Source organism: Bombina bombina, chromosome 9, assembly GCF_027579735.1.
Source record: "Bombina bombina isolate aBomBom1 chromosome 9, aBomBom1.pri, whole genome shotgun sequence".
In the NCBI taxonomy this organism is placed as follows: Eukaryota; Metazoa; Chordata; class Amphibia; order Anura; family Bombinatoridae; genus Bombina; species Bombina bombina.
In genome coordinates, this window is record NC_069507.1 from 273,220,455 (window position 1) to 273,240,527 (window position 20,073).

General features: G+C 44.4%; 1 protein-coding gene across 1 annotated transcript in view; it reads left to right on the plus strand.

The window, feature by feature from the left end:
* The window catches only part of MFAP5 (microfibril associated protein 5), a 219,366-nt gene that overhangs the window by 53,993 nt on the left and 145,300 nt on the right, over positions 1-20,073 (plus strand). The window contains exon 3 of the mRNA XM_053692810.1: positions 13,332-13,373. Within this exon, the coding sequence (XP_053548785.1) occupies positions 13,332-13,373 (42 nt within the window). The remainder of the gene's footprint in view (positions 1-13,331; positions 13,374-20,073) is intronic.

The window sequence follows — 20,073 nt, forward strand, 5'->3', positions numbered from 1 at the left end:
TTAATGATAGTGTAATGTTAGGTGTAATTGTAACTTAGGTTAGGGTTTATTTTACAGGTAATTTTGTACTTATTTTAGCTAGGTAGTTATTAAATAGTTAATAACTATTTAATAACTATTGTACCTAGTTAAAATAAATACAAAGTTGCCTGTAAAATAAAAATAAACCCTAAGCTAGATACAATGTAAAATGGAAACAAGGGTGTAGGTGACCAGCGCTCTATAAGATCTTATAATGGATATTAGGTCAGATATCTAGGTACAAGTATGAATTGAACAAATTGTGTCTGTAGATATCTGTTACTTATGTGTGGTATTGTGCAGCTGGACCAGAGAAAATGTGTACCCCTAGCACAATGGGTGAAAAAATAAATTAAAGAGAAAGGATATATCTGGGTAATACAGCGCAGCAAAATACAAAATACATAAAATACAACACAATGATATGTGATAAGGTAGAAACTCAGAATAGATACACAGTCTAGTATCTTATTTGCTGTTTTTATCCACAGTGGAAATAATCTTATTAGAGTTCTACTGCATATATATTTATATATGTAGATAGGTGAAAAGATGTCTCCTTACCGGATGTTACCCCAATCGTATGAGGTAAGGTATGATCATGTAAGGAGTGTCTTTGTCTTGTCTTTAGTGACCGCTGGTCCAGATGTCGCAGACGAGACGTATAGGTCCAAGCCGGGGAAGTGTATTTCCCTCTCAGGGTCCGTCTCTGTGGTCTTTGCCCGATAGAAACTTTTCAGATAGTTGGAGTCTCAGTGACTCATAGGAGTATGGTACTTTGATTAGGATCTCTCAGGCTCTCATTTTCTCGATTGGATATAGAAGAGAAAGAAAGCAAGAACACATAGCGTAATACTGTAAAACAAGGATAATTTTATTCTAGACAATCGTGGTACGATATACACTCACATGTCAAGACCTCAATCCATAATGAGGTAAGATTTTAGCATGTCAAAGATGTGTATACACTTATTCAATAGGTATCCCAATGGGGGTGGTAGATGAACGTTGAAATATGTATAGTAGTTATATACAAAATAAATCCTGAGGATAAATTTCTTATCCAGCTGTTGAAGTGTCCAGCTAATAGTTATGTATTTCTACAAATTAGGTTTTCTTTACGATGTTCACTTTAGCCAGTATTAGGACTGTTAGGTATTGAGTGCCCTATGTGTTTAGTATCAGAGTGGGCCTTCACAAGCACTCATTCCAGGGTGTGCATAAGAAATGCAGCCATATGCAGAAAGCAAAAAGCAAAAACAGGCAGTAAAAACAGATTGGCGTGGCGTTATTTGTCAAAGCGCTAGTTCAGTCAATGCACCATTCAAATATTAGTAGTGGTATAGCATAAGAGTGGTCACTATGCTGGAGGATAAACCAAAGAGGAATGTTAGGCGTCAGAGCCCTATTTTCATTAGGGTAAATACTCACAGACCGTCATTCCACAGTAAGCATAGGAAATGCGGTGTTCGTGTAAAGAGGAGATTAAGCGTATCGTTATTAAGTTCAAGGAAGCCGGTCACAACAGAGTATGTGAAAGAACTGCACTGTCGCACTTTATAGGTATCACCTTACGCGTTTCAAAGTATTTACTTACTTCTTCATCAGAGGTAGTGTTGATGAAGAAGTAATTTATTTAATTATGTTAAATTTATTTAGTTTAATTTAAATTATATTTAAGTTAGGGGGGGTTAGACTTAGGGTTAGACTTAGGTTTTGGGGTTAATAAATTTAATATAGTAGCAGCGATGTTCGGGTCGGAAGATTAGGGGTTAATAAATGTAATATAGTTGCGGCGACGTTGGGGGGGCAGATTAGGGGTTAATAACTAAAATGTAGGTGTCGGCGATATTGGGGGCGGCAGATTAGGGGTTAATAAATGTAGGTAGGTTGTGGCAACGTTGGGAGGGCAGATTAGATGTTAATAAATATAATTTAGGTGTCGGCGATGTTAGGGGCAGCAGATTAGGGGTTCATAGGTATAATGTAGGTGGCGGTGGTGTCCGGAGCGGCAGATTAGGGGTTAATAATATAATGCAGGTGGCGACGATGACGGGGTCGGCAGATTAGGGGTCAATAAGTGTTAGATTAGGGGTGTTTAGACTCGGGGTTCATGTTAGGGTGTTAGGTGCAGACATAGAATTAATTTCCCATAGGAAACAATGGGGCTGCGTTAGGAGCTGAACGCTGCTTTTTTGCAGGTGTTGTTTCCTATGGGGAAATCGTGCACGAGCATGTTTAGCCAGCTCACCGCTGACTTAAGCAACGCTGGTATTGAGGTAAGATGTGGAGCTAAATTTTGCTCTACGCTCACCTTTTTTCGGCTAACGCCAGGTTTAAAAAAAACTGTAATACCAGCGTTGGCTTAAGGGAGCGGTGGGAAAAAAAGGCTCGTTAGCCCCGCAAGCCTTACCGACAAAAACTCGTAATCTAGCCGTAAGCTAGCTACAATATAACTAATAGTTATATTGTAGCTATCTTGGGTTATATTTTTATTTCGCAGGTAAGTGTATTTATTTTAACTAGGTAGACTAGTTAGTAAATAGTTAACTATTTACTAGCTACCTAGTTAAATACAAAGTTACCTGTAAAATAAAACCTAACCTGCCTTACACTAAAAACTAACATTACAATAAAATAAATTTAATTATTAAAATACAATTTTCTAAATTACAAAAAAAACAAAACACTAAATTACAAAAAAAACAAAACATTAAATTACAAAAAATAAAAAACGAAATTATCAAAAATAAAACAAATTACACCTAATCTAATAGCCCTATCAAAATAAAAAAGCCCCCCCAAAATAAAAAACCCCCAGCCTACACTAAACTGCCAATGGCCCTTAAAAGGGCCTTTTGTGGGGCATTGCCCCAAAGAAATCAGCTCTTTTACCTGTAAAAAAAAATACAAACACCCCCCTAAAGTAAAACCCACCACCCACACAACCAAACCCCCCAAGTAAAATCCTATCTAAATAAATCTAAGCTAACCATTGCCCTGAAAAGGGCAATCAGCTCTTTTAGGAATTGCCCAAACCCTATTGGCTGATTGGAACACATGTTCAGAGAGGTTTACTGAATCATGTATTTTGTCGCTCACTCTGACGTTCTTTTTCTCAATCTCTAGCTCTCTTGTTCTTCCTCTCTAACCACCTCTGTCTCTCACTCTCTTGTTCTCCCTCTCTAAACAACTCTGTCTCTCACTCTCTTGTTCTCCCTCTCTAAACAACTCTGTCTCTCACTCTCTTGTTCTCCCTCTCTAAACACCTCTGTCTCTCACTCTCTTGTTCTCCCTCTCTAAACACCTCTGTCTCTCACTCTCTTGTTCTCCCTCTCTAAACACCTCTGTCTCTCACTCTCTTGTTCTCCCTCTCTAAACACCTCTGTCTCTCACTCTCTTGTTCTCCCTCTCTAAACAACTCTGTCTCTCACTCTCTTGTTCTCCCTCTCTAACCATCTCTGTCTCTCACTCTCTTGTTCTTCCTCTCTAACCACCTCTGTCTCTCACTCTCTTGTTCTTCCTCTCTAGCCACCTCTGTCTCTCACTCTCTTGTTCTCCCTGTCTAACCACCTCTGTCTCTCACTCTCTTGTTCTCCCTCTCTAACCACCTCTGTCTCTCACTCTCTTGTTCTCCCTCTCTAACCACCTCTGTCTCTCACTCTCTTGTTCTTCCTCTCTAACCACCTCTGTCTCTCACTCTCTTGTTCTCCCTCTCTAACCATCTCTGTCTCTCACTCTCTTGTTCTTCCTCTCTAACCACCTCTGTCTCTCACTCTCTTGTTCTCCTTGTCTAACCACCTCTGTCTCTCACTCTCTTGTTCTCCCTCTCTAACCACCTCTGTCTCTCACTCTCTTGTTCTCCCTCTCTAACCATCTCTGTCTCTAACTCTCTTGTTCTCCCTGTCTAACCACCTCTGTCTCTCACTCTCTTGTTCTTCCTCTCTAACCACCTCTGTCTCTCACTCTCTTGTTCTTCCTCTCTAGCCACCTCTGTCTCTCACTCTCTTGTTCTCCCTCTCTAAACAACTCTGTCTCTCACTCTCTTGTTCTCCCTCTCTAAACAACTCTGTCTCTCACTCTCTTGTTCTCCCTTTCTAAACAACTCTGTCTCTCACTCTCTTGTTCTCCCTCTCTAAACAACTCTGTCTCTCACTCTCTTGTTCTTCCTCTCTAACCATCTCCGTCTCTCACTCTCTTGTTCTCCCTGTCTAACCACCTCTGTCTCTCACTCTCTTGTTCTCCCTCTCTAACCATCTCTGTCTCTCACTCTCTTGTTCTCCCTGTCTAACCATCTGTCTCTCACTCTCTTGTTCTCCCTGTCTAACCATCTGTCTCTCACTCTCTTGTTCTCCCTGTCTAACCACCTCTGTCTCTCACTCTCTTGTTCTCCCTGTCTAACCACCTCTGTCTCTCACTCTCTTGTTCTCCCTGTCTAACCACCTCTGTCTCTCACTCTCTTGTTCTCCCTGTCTAACCATCTCTGTCTCTCACTCTCTTGTTCTCCCTCTCTAACCATCTCTGTCTCTCACTCTCTTGTTCTCCCTGTCTAACCATCTGTCTCTCACTCTCTTGTTCTTCCTCTCTAACCACCTCTGTCTCTCACTCTCTTGTTCTTCCTCTCTAGCCATCTCTGTCTCTCACTCTCTTGTTCTCCCTCTCTAACCACCTCTGTCTCTCACTCTCTTGTTCTCCCTCTCTAACCATCTCTGTCTCTCACTCTCTTGTTCTCCCTCTCTAACCATCTCTGTCTCTCACTCTCTTGTTCTCCCTCTCTAACCATCTCTGTCTCTCACTCTCTTGTTCTCCCTGTCTAACCACCTCTGTCTCTCACTCTCTTGTTCTCCCTCTCTAACCACCTCTGTCTCTCACTCTCTTGTTCTTCCTCTCTAGCCACCTCTGTCTCTCACTCTCTTGTTCTCCCTCTCTAACCACCTCTGTCTCTCACTCTCTTGTTCTTCCTCTCTAACCACCTCTGTCTCTCACTCTCTTGTTCTCCCTCTCTAACCATCTCTGTCTCTCGCTCTCTTGTTCTCCCTCTCTAACCACCTCTGTCTCTCACTCTCTTGTTCTCCCTCTCTAACCATCTCTGTCTCTCGCTCTCTTGTTCTCCCTCTCTAACCACCTCTGTCTCTCACTCTCTTGTTCTTCCTCTCTAGCCACCTCTGTCTCTCACTCTCTTGTTCTCCCTCTCTAACCACCTCTGTCTCTCACTCTCTTGTTCTCCCTCTCTAACCATCTCTGTCTCTCGCTCTCTTGTTCTCCCTCTCTAACCATCTCTGTCTCTCACTCTCTTGTTCTTCCTCTCTAGCCACCTCCGTCTCTCACTCTCTTGTTCTTCCTCTCTATCCATCTCTGTCTCTCATTCTCTTCTTCTCCTTGTCTAACCATCTCTGTCTCTCACTCTCTTGTTCTCCCTCTCTAACCACCTCCGTCTCTCACTCTCTTGTTCTCTCTCTCTAACCATCTATGTCTCTCACTCTCTTCTTCTCCCTCTCTATCCATCTCTGTCTCTCACTCTCTTGTTCTCCCTGTCTAACCATCTCTGTCTCTTACTTTCTTGTTCTCCCTGTCTAACCATCTCCGTCTCTCACTCTCTTGTTCTCCCTCTCTAACCATCTGTCTCTCACTCTCTTGTTCTCCCTCTCTAACCATCTCTGTCTCTCACTCTTATTTTCCCTGTCTAACCATCTCTGTCTCTCACTCTCTTGTTCTCCCTCTCTAACCATCTCTGTCTCTCACTCTCTTGTTCTCCCTTTCTAACCATCTCTGTCTCTCACTCTCTTGTTCTCCCTTTCTAACCATCTCTGTCTCTCACTCTCTTGTTCTCCCTGTTTAACCATCTCTGTCTCTCACTCTCTTGTTCTCCCTCTCTAACCATCTCTGTCTCTCACTCTCTTGTTCTCCCTCTCTAACCATCTCTGTCTCTCACTCTCTTGTTCTCCCTCTCTAACCATCTCTGTCTCTCACTCTCTTGTTCTTCCTGTCTAACCACCTCTGTCTCTCACTCTCTTGTTCTCCCTCTCTAACCATCTGTGTCTCTTACTCTCTTGTTCTCCCTCTCTAACCATCTGTGTCTCTTACTCTCTTGTTCTCCCTCTCTAACCATCTATTTCTCTCACTCTCTTCTTCACTCTCTCTAACCATCTCTGTCTCTCGTTCTCTTGTTCTTCCTGTCTAACCACCTCTGTCTCTCACTCTCTTGTTCTCCCTCTCTAACCATCTGTGTCTCTTACTCTCTTGTTCTCCCTCTCTAACCATCTGTGTCTCTTACTCTCTTGTTCTCCCTCTCAAACCATCTCTCTCTCTCTCAATCTCTGGTTCTCCCTGTCTAACAATCTCTGTCTCTCACTCTCTTGGTCTCCTTGTCTAACCATCTCTGTCTCTCACTCTCTTGTTCTCCTTGTCTAACCATCTCTGTCTCTCACTCTCTTGGTCTCCTTGTCTAACCATCTCTGTCTCTCACTCTATTGTTCTCCTTGGCAAACTATCTCTGTCTCTCACTCTCTTTGTCTCCCTCTCTAACCATCTCTGTCTCTTTCTCTCTTGTTCTCCCTCTCTTTTACCATCTCTGTCTCTCGCTCTCTTGTTTTCCCTCTCTAACCATCTCTGTCTCTATGTCTTTTGTTCTCCCTGTCTAAGCACCTCTGTCTTTCACTCTCTTGTTCTCTCTCTTTAACCATCTCTGTCTCTCACTCTCTTCTTCTCCCTCTCTATCCATCTCTGTCTCTCACTCTCTTGTTCTCCCTCTCTAACCATCTCTGTCTCTCACTCTCTTGTTCTCCCTCTCTAACCATCTCTGTCTCTCACTCTCTTGTTCTCCCTCTCTAACCATCTCTGTCTCTCACTCTCTTGTTCTCCCTGTCTAACCATCTCTGTCTCTCACTCTCTTGTTCTCTCTCTCTAACCATCTCTGTCTCTCAACCTCTTGTTCGCCCTCTCAAACCATCTCTGTCTCTAAGTCTCTTTTTCTCCCTGTCTAACCATCTCTGTCTCTCACTCTCTTGTTCCTCCTCTCTAACCATCTCTGTCTCTCACTCTCTTGTTCTCCCTCTCTAACCATCTCTGTCTCTCACTCTCTTGTTCTCCCTATAAAACCATCACTCTCTCTTAATCTCTGGTTCTCCCTCTCTAACCATCTCTGTCTCTCACTCTTATTTTCCCTGTCTAACCATCTATGTCCCTCACTCTCTTTTTCTCCTTGTCTAACAATCTCTGTCTCTCACTGTCTTGTTCTCTATCTCTAACCATCTCTGTCTCTCACTCTCTTGTTCTCCTTGTCTAACCATCTTTGTCTCTCACTCTCTTGTTCTCCTTGGCAAACCATCTCTGTCTCTCACTCTCTTGTTCTCCCTCTCTTTTACCATCTCTGTCTCTCACTCTCTTGTTCTCCTTGTCTAACCATCTTTGTCTCTTACTCTCTTGTTCTCCTTGTCTAACCATCTCTGTCTCACTCTCTTGTTCTCCTTTTTTAACAATCTCCGTCTCTCACTCTCTTGTTCTCCCTCTCTAACCATCTCTGTCTCTCATTTTCTTGTTCTCCCTTTCTAACCACCTCTGTCTCTCACTCTCTTGTTCTCCCTCTCTAACCATCTATGTCTCTCACTCTCTTCTTCTCCCTCTCTATCCATCTCTGTCTCTAACTCTCTTGTTCTCCCTGTCTAACCATCTCTGTCTCTCACTCTCTTTTTCTCCCTGTCTAACAATCTCTGTCTCTCATCCTCTTGTTCTCCCTCTCTAACCATCTCTGTCTCTAACTCTCTTTTTCTCCCTGTCTAACCATCTCTGTCTCTCACTCTCTTGTTCCTCCTCTCTAATCATTTCTGTCTCTCACTCTCTTGTTCTCCCTCTCTAACCATCTCTTTCTCTCACTCTCTTGTTCTCCCTCTCTATCCATCTCTGTCTCTCACTCTCTTGTTCTCCCTGTCTAACCATCTCTGTCTCTCAATCTCTTGTTCTCCCTCTCTAACCATCTCTGTCTCTTACTCTCTTGTTCTCCCTGTCTAACCATCTCTGTCTCACACTCTCTTGTTCTCCTTGTCTAACCATCTCTGTCTCTCACTCTCTTGTTCTCCTTTTTTAACAATCTCTGTCTCTCACTCTCTTGTTCTCCCTCTGTAACCATCTCTGTCTCTCATTTTCTTGTTCTCCCTGTCTAACAATCTCTGTCTCTCACTCTTTTCTTCTCCCTCCCTATCCATCTCTGTCTCTCACTCTCTTGTTCTCCCTGTCTAACAATCTCTGTCTCTCACCCTCTTGTTCTCCCTCTCTAATCATCTCTGTCTCTCACTCTCTTGTTCTCCTTGTCTAACCATCTCGGTCTCTCACTCTCTTGTTCTCCCTGTCTAACCACATCTGTCTCTCACTCTCTTGTTCTCCCTCTCTAACCATCTCTGTCTCTTACTCTCTTGTTCTCCCTGTCTAAAGACCTCTGTCTCTCACTCTGTTGTTCTCCTTGTCTAACCATATCTGTCTCTCACTCTCTTGTTCTCCTTGTTTAACCATCTTTGTCTCTCACTCTCTTGTTCTCCTTGTCTAACCATCTCTGTCTCTCACTCTCTTGTTCTCCTTTTTTTTTAACAATCTCTGTCTCTCACTCTCTTGTTCTCCTTGTCTAACCATCTCTGTCTCTCACTCTCTTTTTCTCCTTGTCTAACAATCTCTGTCTCTCACTCTCTTGTTCCTCCTCTCTAACCATCTCTGTCTCTCACTTTCTTGTTTTCCCTTTCTTACCACCTCTGTCTCTCACTCTCTTGTTCTCCCTGTCTAACCATCTCTGTCTCTCACTCTCTTGTTCTCCCTGTCTAACCATCTCTGTCTCTCACTCTCTTGTTCTCCCTGTCTAACCATCTCTGTCTCTCACTCTCTTTTTCTCCCTGTCTAACCATCTCTGTCTCTCACTCTCTTGTTCTCCTTGTCTAACCATCTCTGTCTCTCACTCTCTTTTTCTCCCTGTCTAACAATCTCTGTCTCTCACTCTCTTGTTCCTCCTCTCTAACCATCTCTGTCTCTCACTTTCTTGTTCTCCTTGTCTAACCATCTCTGTCTCTCACTCTCTTTTTCTCCTTGTCTAACAATCTCTGTCTCTCACTCTCTTGTTCCTCCTCTCTAACCATCTCTGTCTCTCACTTTCTTGTTTTCCCTTTCTTACCACCTCTGTCTCTCACTCTCTTGTTCTCCCTGTCTAACCATCTCTGTCTCTCACTCTCTTTTTCTCCCTGTCTAACCATCTCTGTCTCTCAATCTCTTGTTCTCCCTGTCTAACCATCTCTGTCTCTCACCCTCTTGTTCTCCCTCTCTAATCATCTCTGTCTCTCACTCTCTTGTTCTCCTTGTCTAACCATCTCGGTCTCTCACTCTCTTGTTCTCCCTGTCTAACCACATCTGTCTCTCACTCTCTTGTTCTCCCTCTCTAACCATCTCTGTCTCTTACTCTCTTGTTCTCCCTGTCTAAAGACCTCTGTCTCTCACTCTGTTGTTCTCCTTGTCTAACCATATCTGTCTCTCACTCTCTTGTTCTCCCTGTCTAACCATCTTTGTCTCTCACTCTCTTGTTCTCCTTGTCTAACCATCTCTGTCTCTCACTCTCTTGTTCTCATTGTCTAACAATCTCTGTCTCTCACTCTCTTGTTCTCCTTGTCTAACCATCTCTGTCTCTCACTCTCTTTTTCTCCTTGTCTAACAATCTCTGTCTCTCACTCTCTTGTTCCTCCTCTCTAACCATCTCTGTCTCTCACTTTCTTGTTTTCCCTTTCTTACCACCTCTGTCTCTCACTCTCTTGTTCTCCCTGTCTAACCATCTCTGTCTCTCACTCTCTTGTTCTCCCTGTCTAACCATCTCTGTCTCTCACTCTCTTGTTCTCCCTGTCTAACCATCTCTGTCTCTCACTCTCTTTTTCTCCCTGTCTAACCATCTCTGTCTCTCACTCTCTTGTTCTCCCTGTCTAACCATCTCTGTCTCTCACTCTCTTTTTCTCCCTGTCTAACAATCTCTGTCTCTCACTCTCTTGTTCCTCCTCTCTAACCATCTCTGTCTCTCACTTTCTTGTTTTCCCTGTCTAACCATCTCTGTCTCTCAATCTCTTGTTCTCCCTGTCTAACCATCTCTGTCTCTCACTCTCTTGTTCTCCCTCTCTAACCACCTCTGTCTCTCACTCTCTTGTTCTCCCTGTCTAACCATCTCTGTCTCTCACTCTCTTGTTCTCCCTCTCTAATCATCTCTGTCTCTCACTCTCTTGTTCTCCCTGTCTAAAGACCTCTGTCTCTCACTCTCTTGTTCTACTTCTCTAACCATCTCTGTCTATCACTCTCTTGTTATCCCTTTCTTACCATCTCTGTCTCTCACTCTCTTGTTCTCCCTGTCTAACAATCTCTGTCTCTCACTCTCTTATTCTTCCTCTCTAACCATCTCTGTCTCTCATTTCCGTGTTCTCCCTGTCTAACAATCTCTGTCTCTCACTCTTTTGTTCTCCCTCTCTAACCACCTCTGTCTCTCACTCTCTTGTTCTCCCTCTCTAACCATCTCTGTCTCTCACTCTCTTGTTCTCCCTCTCTAATCATCTCTGTCTCTCACTCTCTTGTTCTCCCTCTCTAACCATCTCTGTCTCTTACACTCTTGTTCTCCCTCTCTAACCATCTCTGGCTCTCACTCTCTTGTTCTCCCTCTCTAACCATCTCTGTCTCTCACTCTCTTGTTCTCCCTCTCTAACCATCTCTTTCTCTCACTCTCTTGTTCTCCCTCTCTAACCATCTCTGTCTCTCACTCTCTTGTTCTCCCTGTCTAACCATCTCTGTCTCTCACTCTCTTGTTCTCCTTTTTTAACAATCTCTGTCTCTCACTCTCTTGTTCTCCCTCTCTAACCATCTCTGTCTCTCACTCTCTTGTTCTCCCTGTCTAAACACCACTGTCTCTCACTCTCTTGTTCTCCCTGTCTAACCACCTCTGTCTCTCACTCTCTTGTTCTCCCTCTCTAAACACCACTGTCTCTCACTCTCTTGTTCTCTCTCTCTAACCATCTCTGTCTCTTACTTTCTTGTTCTCCCTGTCTAACCATCTTTGTCTCTCACTCTCTTGTTCTCCCTCTCTAACCATCTCTGTCTCTCACTCTCTTGTTCTCCCTCTCTAACCATCTCTGTCTCTCACTTTCTTGTTCTCCCTCTCTAACCATCTCTGTCTCTCACTTTCTTGTTCTCCCTCTCTATCCATCTCTGTCTCTCACTCTCTTGTTCTCTCTCTCTAACCATCTCTGTCTCTCACTCTCTTGTTCTCCCTCTCTAACCATCTCTGTCTCTCACTTTCTTGTTCTCCCTCTCTAACCATCTCTGTCTCTCACTTTCTTGTTCTCCCTCTCTATCCATCTCTGTCTCTCACTCTCTTGTTCTCTCTCTCTAATCATCTCCGTCTCTCACTCTCTTGTTCTCCCTCTCTAACCATCTCTGTCTCACACTCTCTTGTTCTCCCTGTCTAACCATCTCCGTCTCTCACTCTCTTGTTCTCCCTCTCTAACCATCTCCGTCTCTCACTCTCTTGTTCTTCCTCTCTAACCATCTCTGTCTCACACTCTCTTGTTCTCCCTGTCTAACCATCTCCGTCTCTCACTCTCTTGTTCTCCCTCTCTAACCATCTCTGTCTCACACTCTCTTGTTCTCCCTGTCTAACCATCTCCGTCTCTCACTCTCTTGTTCTCCCTCTCTAACCATCTCTGTCTCTCATTTCCGTGTTTTCCCTCTCTAACAATCTCTTTCTTTCACTCTCTAGTTCTCTCTCTCTAACCATCTCTGTCTCTCACTCTCTTGTTCTCCTTTTTTAACAATCTCTGTCTCTCACTCTCTTGTTCTCCTTGTCTAACCATCTCTGTCTCTCACTCTCTTGTTCTCCTTTTTTAACAATCTCTGCCTCTCACTCTCTTGTTCTCCTTGTCTAACCATCTCTGTCTCTCACTCTCTTGTTCTCCTTGTCTAACCATCTCTGTCTCTCACTCTCTTTTTCTCCCTCTCTAACCATCTCCGTCTCTCACTCTCTTGTTCTCCTTTTTTAACAATCTCTGTCTCTCACTCTCTTGTTCTCCCTGTCTAACCATCTCTGCCTCTCACTCTCTTGTTCTCCCTGTCTAACCATCTCTGCCTCTCACTCTCTTGTTCTCCCTGTCTAACCATCTCTGCCTCTCACTCTCTTGTTCTCCCTGTCTAACCATCTCCGTCTCTCACTCTCTTGTTCTCCTTTTTTAACAATCTCTGTCTCTCACTCTCTTGTTCTCCCTGTCTAACCATCTCTGCCTCTCACTCTCTTGTTCTCCTTGTCTAACCATCTCTGTCTCTCACTCTCTTGTTCTCCCTGTCTAACAATCTCTGTCTCTCACTCTCTTGTTCTCCCTGTCTAACCATCTCTGTCTCTCACTCTCTTGTTCTCCTTGTCTAACCATCTCTGTCTCTCACTCTCTTGTTCTCCTTTTTTAACAATCTCTGTCTCTCACTCTCTTCTTCTCCCTCTCTATCCATCTCTGTCTCTCACTCTCTTGTTCTCCCTGTCTAACCATCTCTGTCTCTCACTCTCTTGTTCTCCCTCTCTAACCATCTCTGTCTCTAACTCTCTTTTTCTCCCTATCTAACAATCTCTGTCTCTCACTTTCTTGTTTTCCCTTTCTTACCACCTCTGTCTCTCACTCTCTTGTTCTCCCTCTATAATCATCTCTGTCTCTCACTCTCTTGTTCTCCCTCTCTAACCATCTCTGTCTCTTACACTCTTGTTCTCCCTCTCTAACCATCTCTGTATCTCACTCTCTTGTTCTCCCTCTCTATCCATCTCTGTCTCTCACTCTCTTGTTCTCCCTCTCTAACCACCTCTGTCTCTCACTCTCTTGTTCTCCTTGTCTAACCATCTCGGTCTCTCACTCTCTTGTTCTCCCTGTCTAACCACATCTGTCTCTAACTCTCTTATTCTCGTTGTCTAACCATCTCTGTCTCTCACTCTTATTCTCCTTGTCTAACCATCTCTGTCTTTAACTCTCTTGTTATCCCTATCTAACCAACTCTGTCTCTTACACTCTTGTTCTCCATCTCTAACTATCTCTGCTCTGTCTCTCACTCTCTTGTTCTCCCTCTCCAATCATCTCTGTCTCTCACTCTCTTGTTCTCCCTCTCTAACCATCTCTTTCACTCACTCTCTTGTTCTCCTTGTCTAACAATCATCACCGCTTGGAAGAAGACCTTCTCTGACGGACATCAGGAATAAGAAACTAAAACAAACTACATCTGGGCAAGGTCATTATAAGATAATATAAGTGATAACACTGAGTCTTTTCTCTTTGCAGCTGTCCCGGTGCTAGGAGGTTCCATAGCTCGCAGACAAGCTGGTGAGTTGCTAATTTTCCCAGATATACTACTGTGACACTCTAGCACAAGCACTGACATGAGGATGATATTCCCAGATAAACACCTGTGACACTATAGCACAAGCACTGACATGAGGATGATATTCCCAGATAAACTCCTGTGACACTATAGCACAAGCACTGACATGAGGATGATATTCCCAGATAAACTCCTGTGACACTATAGCACAAGCACTGACATGAGAATGATATTCCCAGATAAACTCCTGTGACACTATAGCACAAGCACTGACATGAGGATGATATTCCCAGATAAACTCCTGTGACACTATAGCACAAGCACTGACATGAGGATAATATTCCCAGATGAACTCCTGTGACACTATAGCACAAGCACTGACATGAGGATGATATTCCCAGATATACTCCTGTGACACTATAGCACAAGCACTGACATGAGGATAATATTCCCAGATAAACTCCTGTGACACTATAGCACAAGCACTGACATGAGGATAATATTCCCAGATAAACTCGTGTGACACTATAGCACAAGCACTGACATGAGGATGATATTCCCAGATAAACTCCTGTGACACTATAGCACAAGAACTGACATGAGAATGATATTCCCAGATAAACTCCTGTGACACTATAGCACAAGCACTGGCATGAGGATGATATTCCCAGATAAACTCCTGTGACACTATACCACAAGCACTGACATGAGGATGATATTCCCAGATAAACTCCTGTGACACTATAGCACAAGCACTGACATGAGGATAATATTCCCAGATAAACTCCTGTGACACTATAGCACAAGCACTGACATGAGGATAATATTCCCAGATAAACTCCTGTGACACTATAGCACAAGCACTGACATGAGGATGGTATTCCCAGATAAACTCCTGTGACACTATAGCACAAGCACTTACATGAGGATTATATTCCCAGATAAACTCCTGTGACACTATAGCACAAGAACTGACATGAGGATGATATTCCCAGATAATCTCCTGTGACACTATAGCACAAGCACTGACATGAGGATGATATTCCCAGATAAACTCCAGTGACACTATAGCACAAGCACTGACATGAGGATGATATTCCCAGATATACTCCTGTGACACTCCTGTGTGTGAGGGGGGATACAGTCTAACCTGTGTGTGAGGGGGGATACAGTGTAACCTGTGTGTGAGGGGGGATACAGTCTAACCTGTGTGTGAGGGGGGATACAGTGTAACCTGTTTGTGAGGGGGGATACAGTCTAACCTGTGTGTGAGGGGGGATACAGTGTAACCTGTGTTTGAGGGGGGATACAGTGTAACCTTTGTGTGAGGGGGGGATACAGTGTAACCTGTGTGTGAGGGTGGTACAGTGTAACCTGTGTGTGAGGGGGAGTTACAGTGTAACTTGTGTGTGTGCGGGGGGATACAGTGCAACCTGTGTGTGAGGGGGGGATACGGTGTAACCTGTGTGTGAGGGGGGGATACAGTGTAACCTGTGTGTGCCAGGGGGATATAGTGTAACCTGTGTGTGAGGGGGGGATACAGTGTAACCTGTGTGTGAGGGGGGATACAGTGTAACCTGTGTGTGAGGGGGAGATACAGTGTAACTTGTGTGTGTGCGGGGGGATACAGTGTAACCTGTGTGAGGGGGGATACAGTGTAACCTGTGTGTGCGGGGGGATACAGTCTAACCTGTGTGTGAGGGGGGATACAGTGTAACCTGTGTGTGAGGGGGGATACAGTGTAACCTGTGTGAGGGGGGATACAGTGTAACCTGTGTGTGAGGGGGGGATACAGTCTAACCTGTGTGTGAGGGGGCATACAGTGTAACCTGTGTAAGGGGGGGATACAGTGTAACCTGTGTGTGAGGGGGGTACAGTGTAACCTGTGTGAGGGGGGGATACAGTGTAACCTGTGTGTGCGGGGGGATACAGTGTAACCTGTGTGTGAGGGGGGATACAGTGTAACCTGTGTGTGCCGGGGGGATACAGTGTAACCTGTGTGTGAGGGGGGATACAGTCTAACCTGTGTGTGAGGGGGGATACAGTCTAACCTGTGTGTGAGGGGGGATACAGTGTAACCTGTGTGTGAGGGGGGATACAGTGTAACCTGTGTGTGAGGGGGGGAAACAGTGTAACCTGTGTGTGAGGGGGGGGATACAGTGTAACCTGTGTGTGAGGGGGGATACAGTGTAACCTGTGTGTGAGGGGGGATACAGTGTAACCTGTGTGTGAGGGGGGATACAGTGTAACCTGTGTGTGCGGGGGGATACAGTGTAACCTGTGTGTGAGGGGGGAAACAGTGTAACCTGTGTGTGCAGGGGGATACAGTGTAACCTGTGTGTGAGGGGGGATACAGTGTAACCTGTGTGTGAGGGGGGGGATACAGTCTAACCTGTGTGTGATGGGGGGTACAGTGTAACCTGTGTGTGAGGGGGGATACAGTGTAACCTGTGTGTGAGGGGGGGTACAGTGTAACCTGTGTGTGAGGGGGGGATACAGTGTAACCTGTGTGAGGGGGGTACAGTGTAACCTGTTTGAGGGGGGTACAGTGTAACCTGTGTGAGGGGGGTACAGTGTAACCTGTGTGTGTGTGGGGGGTACAGTGTAACCTGTGTGTGAAGGGGGGTACAGTGTAACCTGTGTGTGTGGGGGGTACAGTGTATCCTGTGTGTGAAGGGGGGTACAGTGTAACCTGTGTGTGAGGGGGGATACAGCGTAACCTGTGTGTGAGGGGGGTACAGTGTAACCTGTGTGTGAGGGGGGGATACAGTGTAACCTGTGTGTGTGAGGGGGGATACAGTGTAACCTGTGTGTGTGGGGGGGGGGGTACAGTGTAACCTGTGTGTGGGGGGGGATACAGTGTATGTTGTGTGTGAAGGGGGGGATACAGTGTAACCTGTGTGTGTTAGGGGGGATACAGTGTAACCTGTGTGTGTGTGGGGGGGTACAGTGTAACCTGTGTGTGAGGGGGGATACAGTGTAACCTGTGTGTGTGAGGGGGGATACAGTGTAACCTGTGTGTGTGTGTGTGGGGGGTACAGTGTAATCTGTGTGTGAGGGGGGGTACAGTGTAACCTGTGTGTATGAGGGGGGATACAGTGTAACCTGTATGTGAGGGGGGGGGGGTACAGTGTAACCTGTGTGTGTGGGGGGGATACAGTGTAACCTGTGTGTGAGGGGGGGATACAGTGTAACCTGTGTGTGAGGGGGGATACAGTGTAACCTGTGTGTGAGGGGGGGTACAGTGTAACCTGTGTGTGAGGGGGGGTACAGTGTAACCTGTGTGTGAGGGGGGATACAGTGTAACCTGTGGGTGAGGGGGGGGATACAGTGTAACCTGTGTGTGAGGGGGGGTACAGTGTAACCTGTGTGTATGAGGGGGGATACAGTGTAACCTGTGTGTGAGGGGGGGATACAGTGTAACCTGTGTGTGAGGGGGGATACAGTGTAACCTGTGTGTGAGGGGGGGATACAGTGTAACCTGTGTGTGAGGGGGGATACAGTGTAACCTGTGTGTGTGTGGGGGGGATACAGTGTAACCTGTGTGTGAGGGGGGGATACAGTGTAACCTGTGTGTGAGGGTGGTACAGTGTAACCTGTGTGTGAGGGGGGATACAGTGTAACCTGTGTGTGAGGGTGGTACAGTGTAACCTGTGTGTGAGGGGGGATACAGTGTAACCTGTGTGTGAGGGTGGTACAGTGTAACCTGTGTGTGAGGGGGGATACAGTGTAACCTGTGTGTGAGGGTGGTACAGTGTAACCTGTGTGTGAGGGGGGATACAGTGTAACCTGTGTGTACGGGGGATACAGTCTAACCTGTGTGTGCTGGGAGTAGGGGGAGAAAAAGCGAATGCAGGGGACTTGAATTGAGGAAAAGGAGAGAGATGGAAGCGGAGGCAGGTACTGATAGGTGCAGCAGGGGGAGAGCAGTATCCCAACACCACCTCCAGTTCTCTCACCGGGCCTAGGGGTGTGTCTAAAGTTCAGACCACCATGTATGAGAGCAGCAATAGAAGCAATGTCAGAAGATAACCAGGTTTCAGTATTGCTAAAAGGGGGAAACAGATGCAAGAGTTCCATAGTGCGCAAGTGAAAGGAGTGTGTGCGTTTGCATGAGGTGGCTTCTATTAAAGTTTCTGTAAGGTGTGTGTGACTGGATAAGGGTGGGAATTAGGGAGGGTTAGGACAAATGTCCCCTGATGCTAATAACAGCGAGATGGAGAGAAAGAGCAGGGGAGACAGAGATTTGTAGCAGGGGGAGTATTTATTTGAGGTGGTGGAGTTTAGTGACTGGAGTTCATGAGAGCTGAGTGAGACCTTTTATTGATATCAGCAAATAATAAAAATCTGCTAACCTTAAGCTAAATTACAAGTAGTTTATTGGCACCAGTGAGAGGGCCATGAGACAAAATCAACATTAGAACCTTGAGTGGAAAAAACAAGAGGTTGATTTCACAGTAGCATATCATTTACTTGCTTTGTATCATTTTGTATTAATGTATAACAATATATCATAGAAATAAAGGATTTTTCATTAACAGCTAGATTACGAGTTATGCGCGCTATAGGGAAGTTAACGAATGTAACAAAAGTTGCGTTATTTAACCCCCTATAGCGCAGCCATTACAAGTTTTCAAACAGCCGGCTTGTGCGTGCGATATGGTTGCGTTGAGCTCCATACCGCACAAAATACAAGCGCTGTTTTGATGTGCTCGTGCACACTTTCCCCATTGACATCAATGGGGAGAGTGGGTCAGAAAAAAGCCTAACACCTGGAATGAAAAGCTCCGTAACGCAGCCCCATTGATTTCTATAGAGTAAATAAAATTTACGTTTAAACCTAACACCCTAACATAAACCCCGAGTCTAAACACCCCTAATCTACCGCCCCCTGACATCGCTGACACCTACATGATTTTATTAAGCCCTAATCTGCCCCTCCCGATATCGCCACCACCTAAACAAAGCTATTAACCCCTAATCTGCCGCTCCCGATATCGCCGCTACTATATTAAAGTTATTAACCCTTATTCCACCGCTCCCCAACATCACCGCCACTAAATAAAGGTATTAACCCCTAAACCTCTGGCCTCCCACATCACTACCACTAAATAAACCTATTAACCCCTAATCTGCCAGCTCCCCAGATCGCAACAACCTAAATTAAACTATATTAATCCCTAACCCTAATGTAACCCTAAACCTAACACCCCCTAGCTTTAACATAATTAAAATAGAGCTAAATTAAAGTTACAATTATTAACTAAATAATACCTATTTAAAACTAAATACATGCTTACCTGTGAAATAAAACCTAAACTAGCTACAATATAACTAATAGTTATATTGTAGCTAGCTTAGGTTTTATTTTTATTTCACAGGTAAGTTTGTATTTATTTTAACTAGGTAGACTAGTTAGTAAATAGTTATTAACTATTTAATAGCTACCTAGCTAAAATAAATACAAAATTTCCTGTAAAATAAAACCTAACCTGCCTTACACTAAAACCTTACATTACAAAAAATAAAAAACACTAAAATTACAAAAAAATAAAAAAAGCCTACCATTACACAAAATAACAAACTAAATTATACAAAACAATAAAAATTATTTTGGGGGCCTTCATCATCCAGTAGAATGAGAGCTGCTTAAATCCTATTGGCTGATTTGAACAGCCAATAGGGTTTTAGCAGCTCATATTCCTATAGACTGATTCAAATTTTTCAGCCAATAGGAATGCAAGGGACGCCATTTTGAAACGGCTCCCTTGCATTAAAGATTCCGTTTTTTTTATTTGCAGTGTTTTGTTTTGTTTTGTTTGTGTTTGGAGGGGTGGGGAGGGGTTGGGATTGGACACGTTTGTGACAGACCCTTCTGTCAGTACTGAAGGAGTTAACTGTGTTCAGCTTTAAGAAGCTATTCTCTAACGACAAGGTTACTAGCCTCAGCTATTGTGTACTGTCATTAAAGTTAGTGATAAACATTCCATTGTTTAATCACCCTCAGAGAGCAGACGCCTAGGTGATAAGAAAAGCCAAGTGTGTCTTGTGTTTAAGTTGTTATCTGCCTAAGTAAAGTAATGTGATTCTATTGTGGCCTGTCAAAGGGCGTTGTCCCTCCCTCTAATGTACAACATTCTTTCAACCCCCCATCTGGGGGGTCAGACCTGCATAAATACTGGGCATATGAGCCTTAATAAAGACATTCTGTTTTAAACCTGAAAACTGGCTGGGTTGTGAATTGCTGATTCCCTATTCAGGACATTGTTCATCTGGTGTTAACCCTTGGTATCCTGTTGGTACCGTAACAACGTTCTATACCTATTCAAATAATAATATATTAGTATGAAGTTATTTAGGGGTTCGATCATAGAACGGTGTATATTAGTGGAAGAAGAGTGACGCTAAAGAAGGGGGCTATTACAAGATTGTGATGGATAGTTAACTAATGGCAGTAATAATATCCTAGATGATATTTTCTGTTCTATGTGTCTGATGCTTTGCTCATTCTCCTACTTTTTTTTTCTTTCTGTTGTTTTGTATATTTTATATGATTTTTCTAATAAAGACATAAATGATTTAAAAAGAAGATTCAGTGTACGGCGGCGACGGTATGAAGAGGATGCTCCGTGCCAGATGTCTTCAGGATGGACCCACTCCACACCGCCGAGATCAAGATACAAGATGCCGCCTGGATGAGGA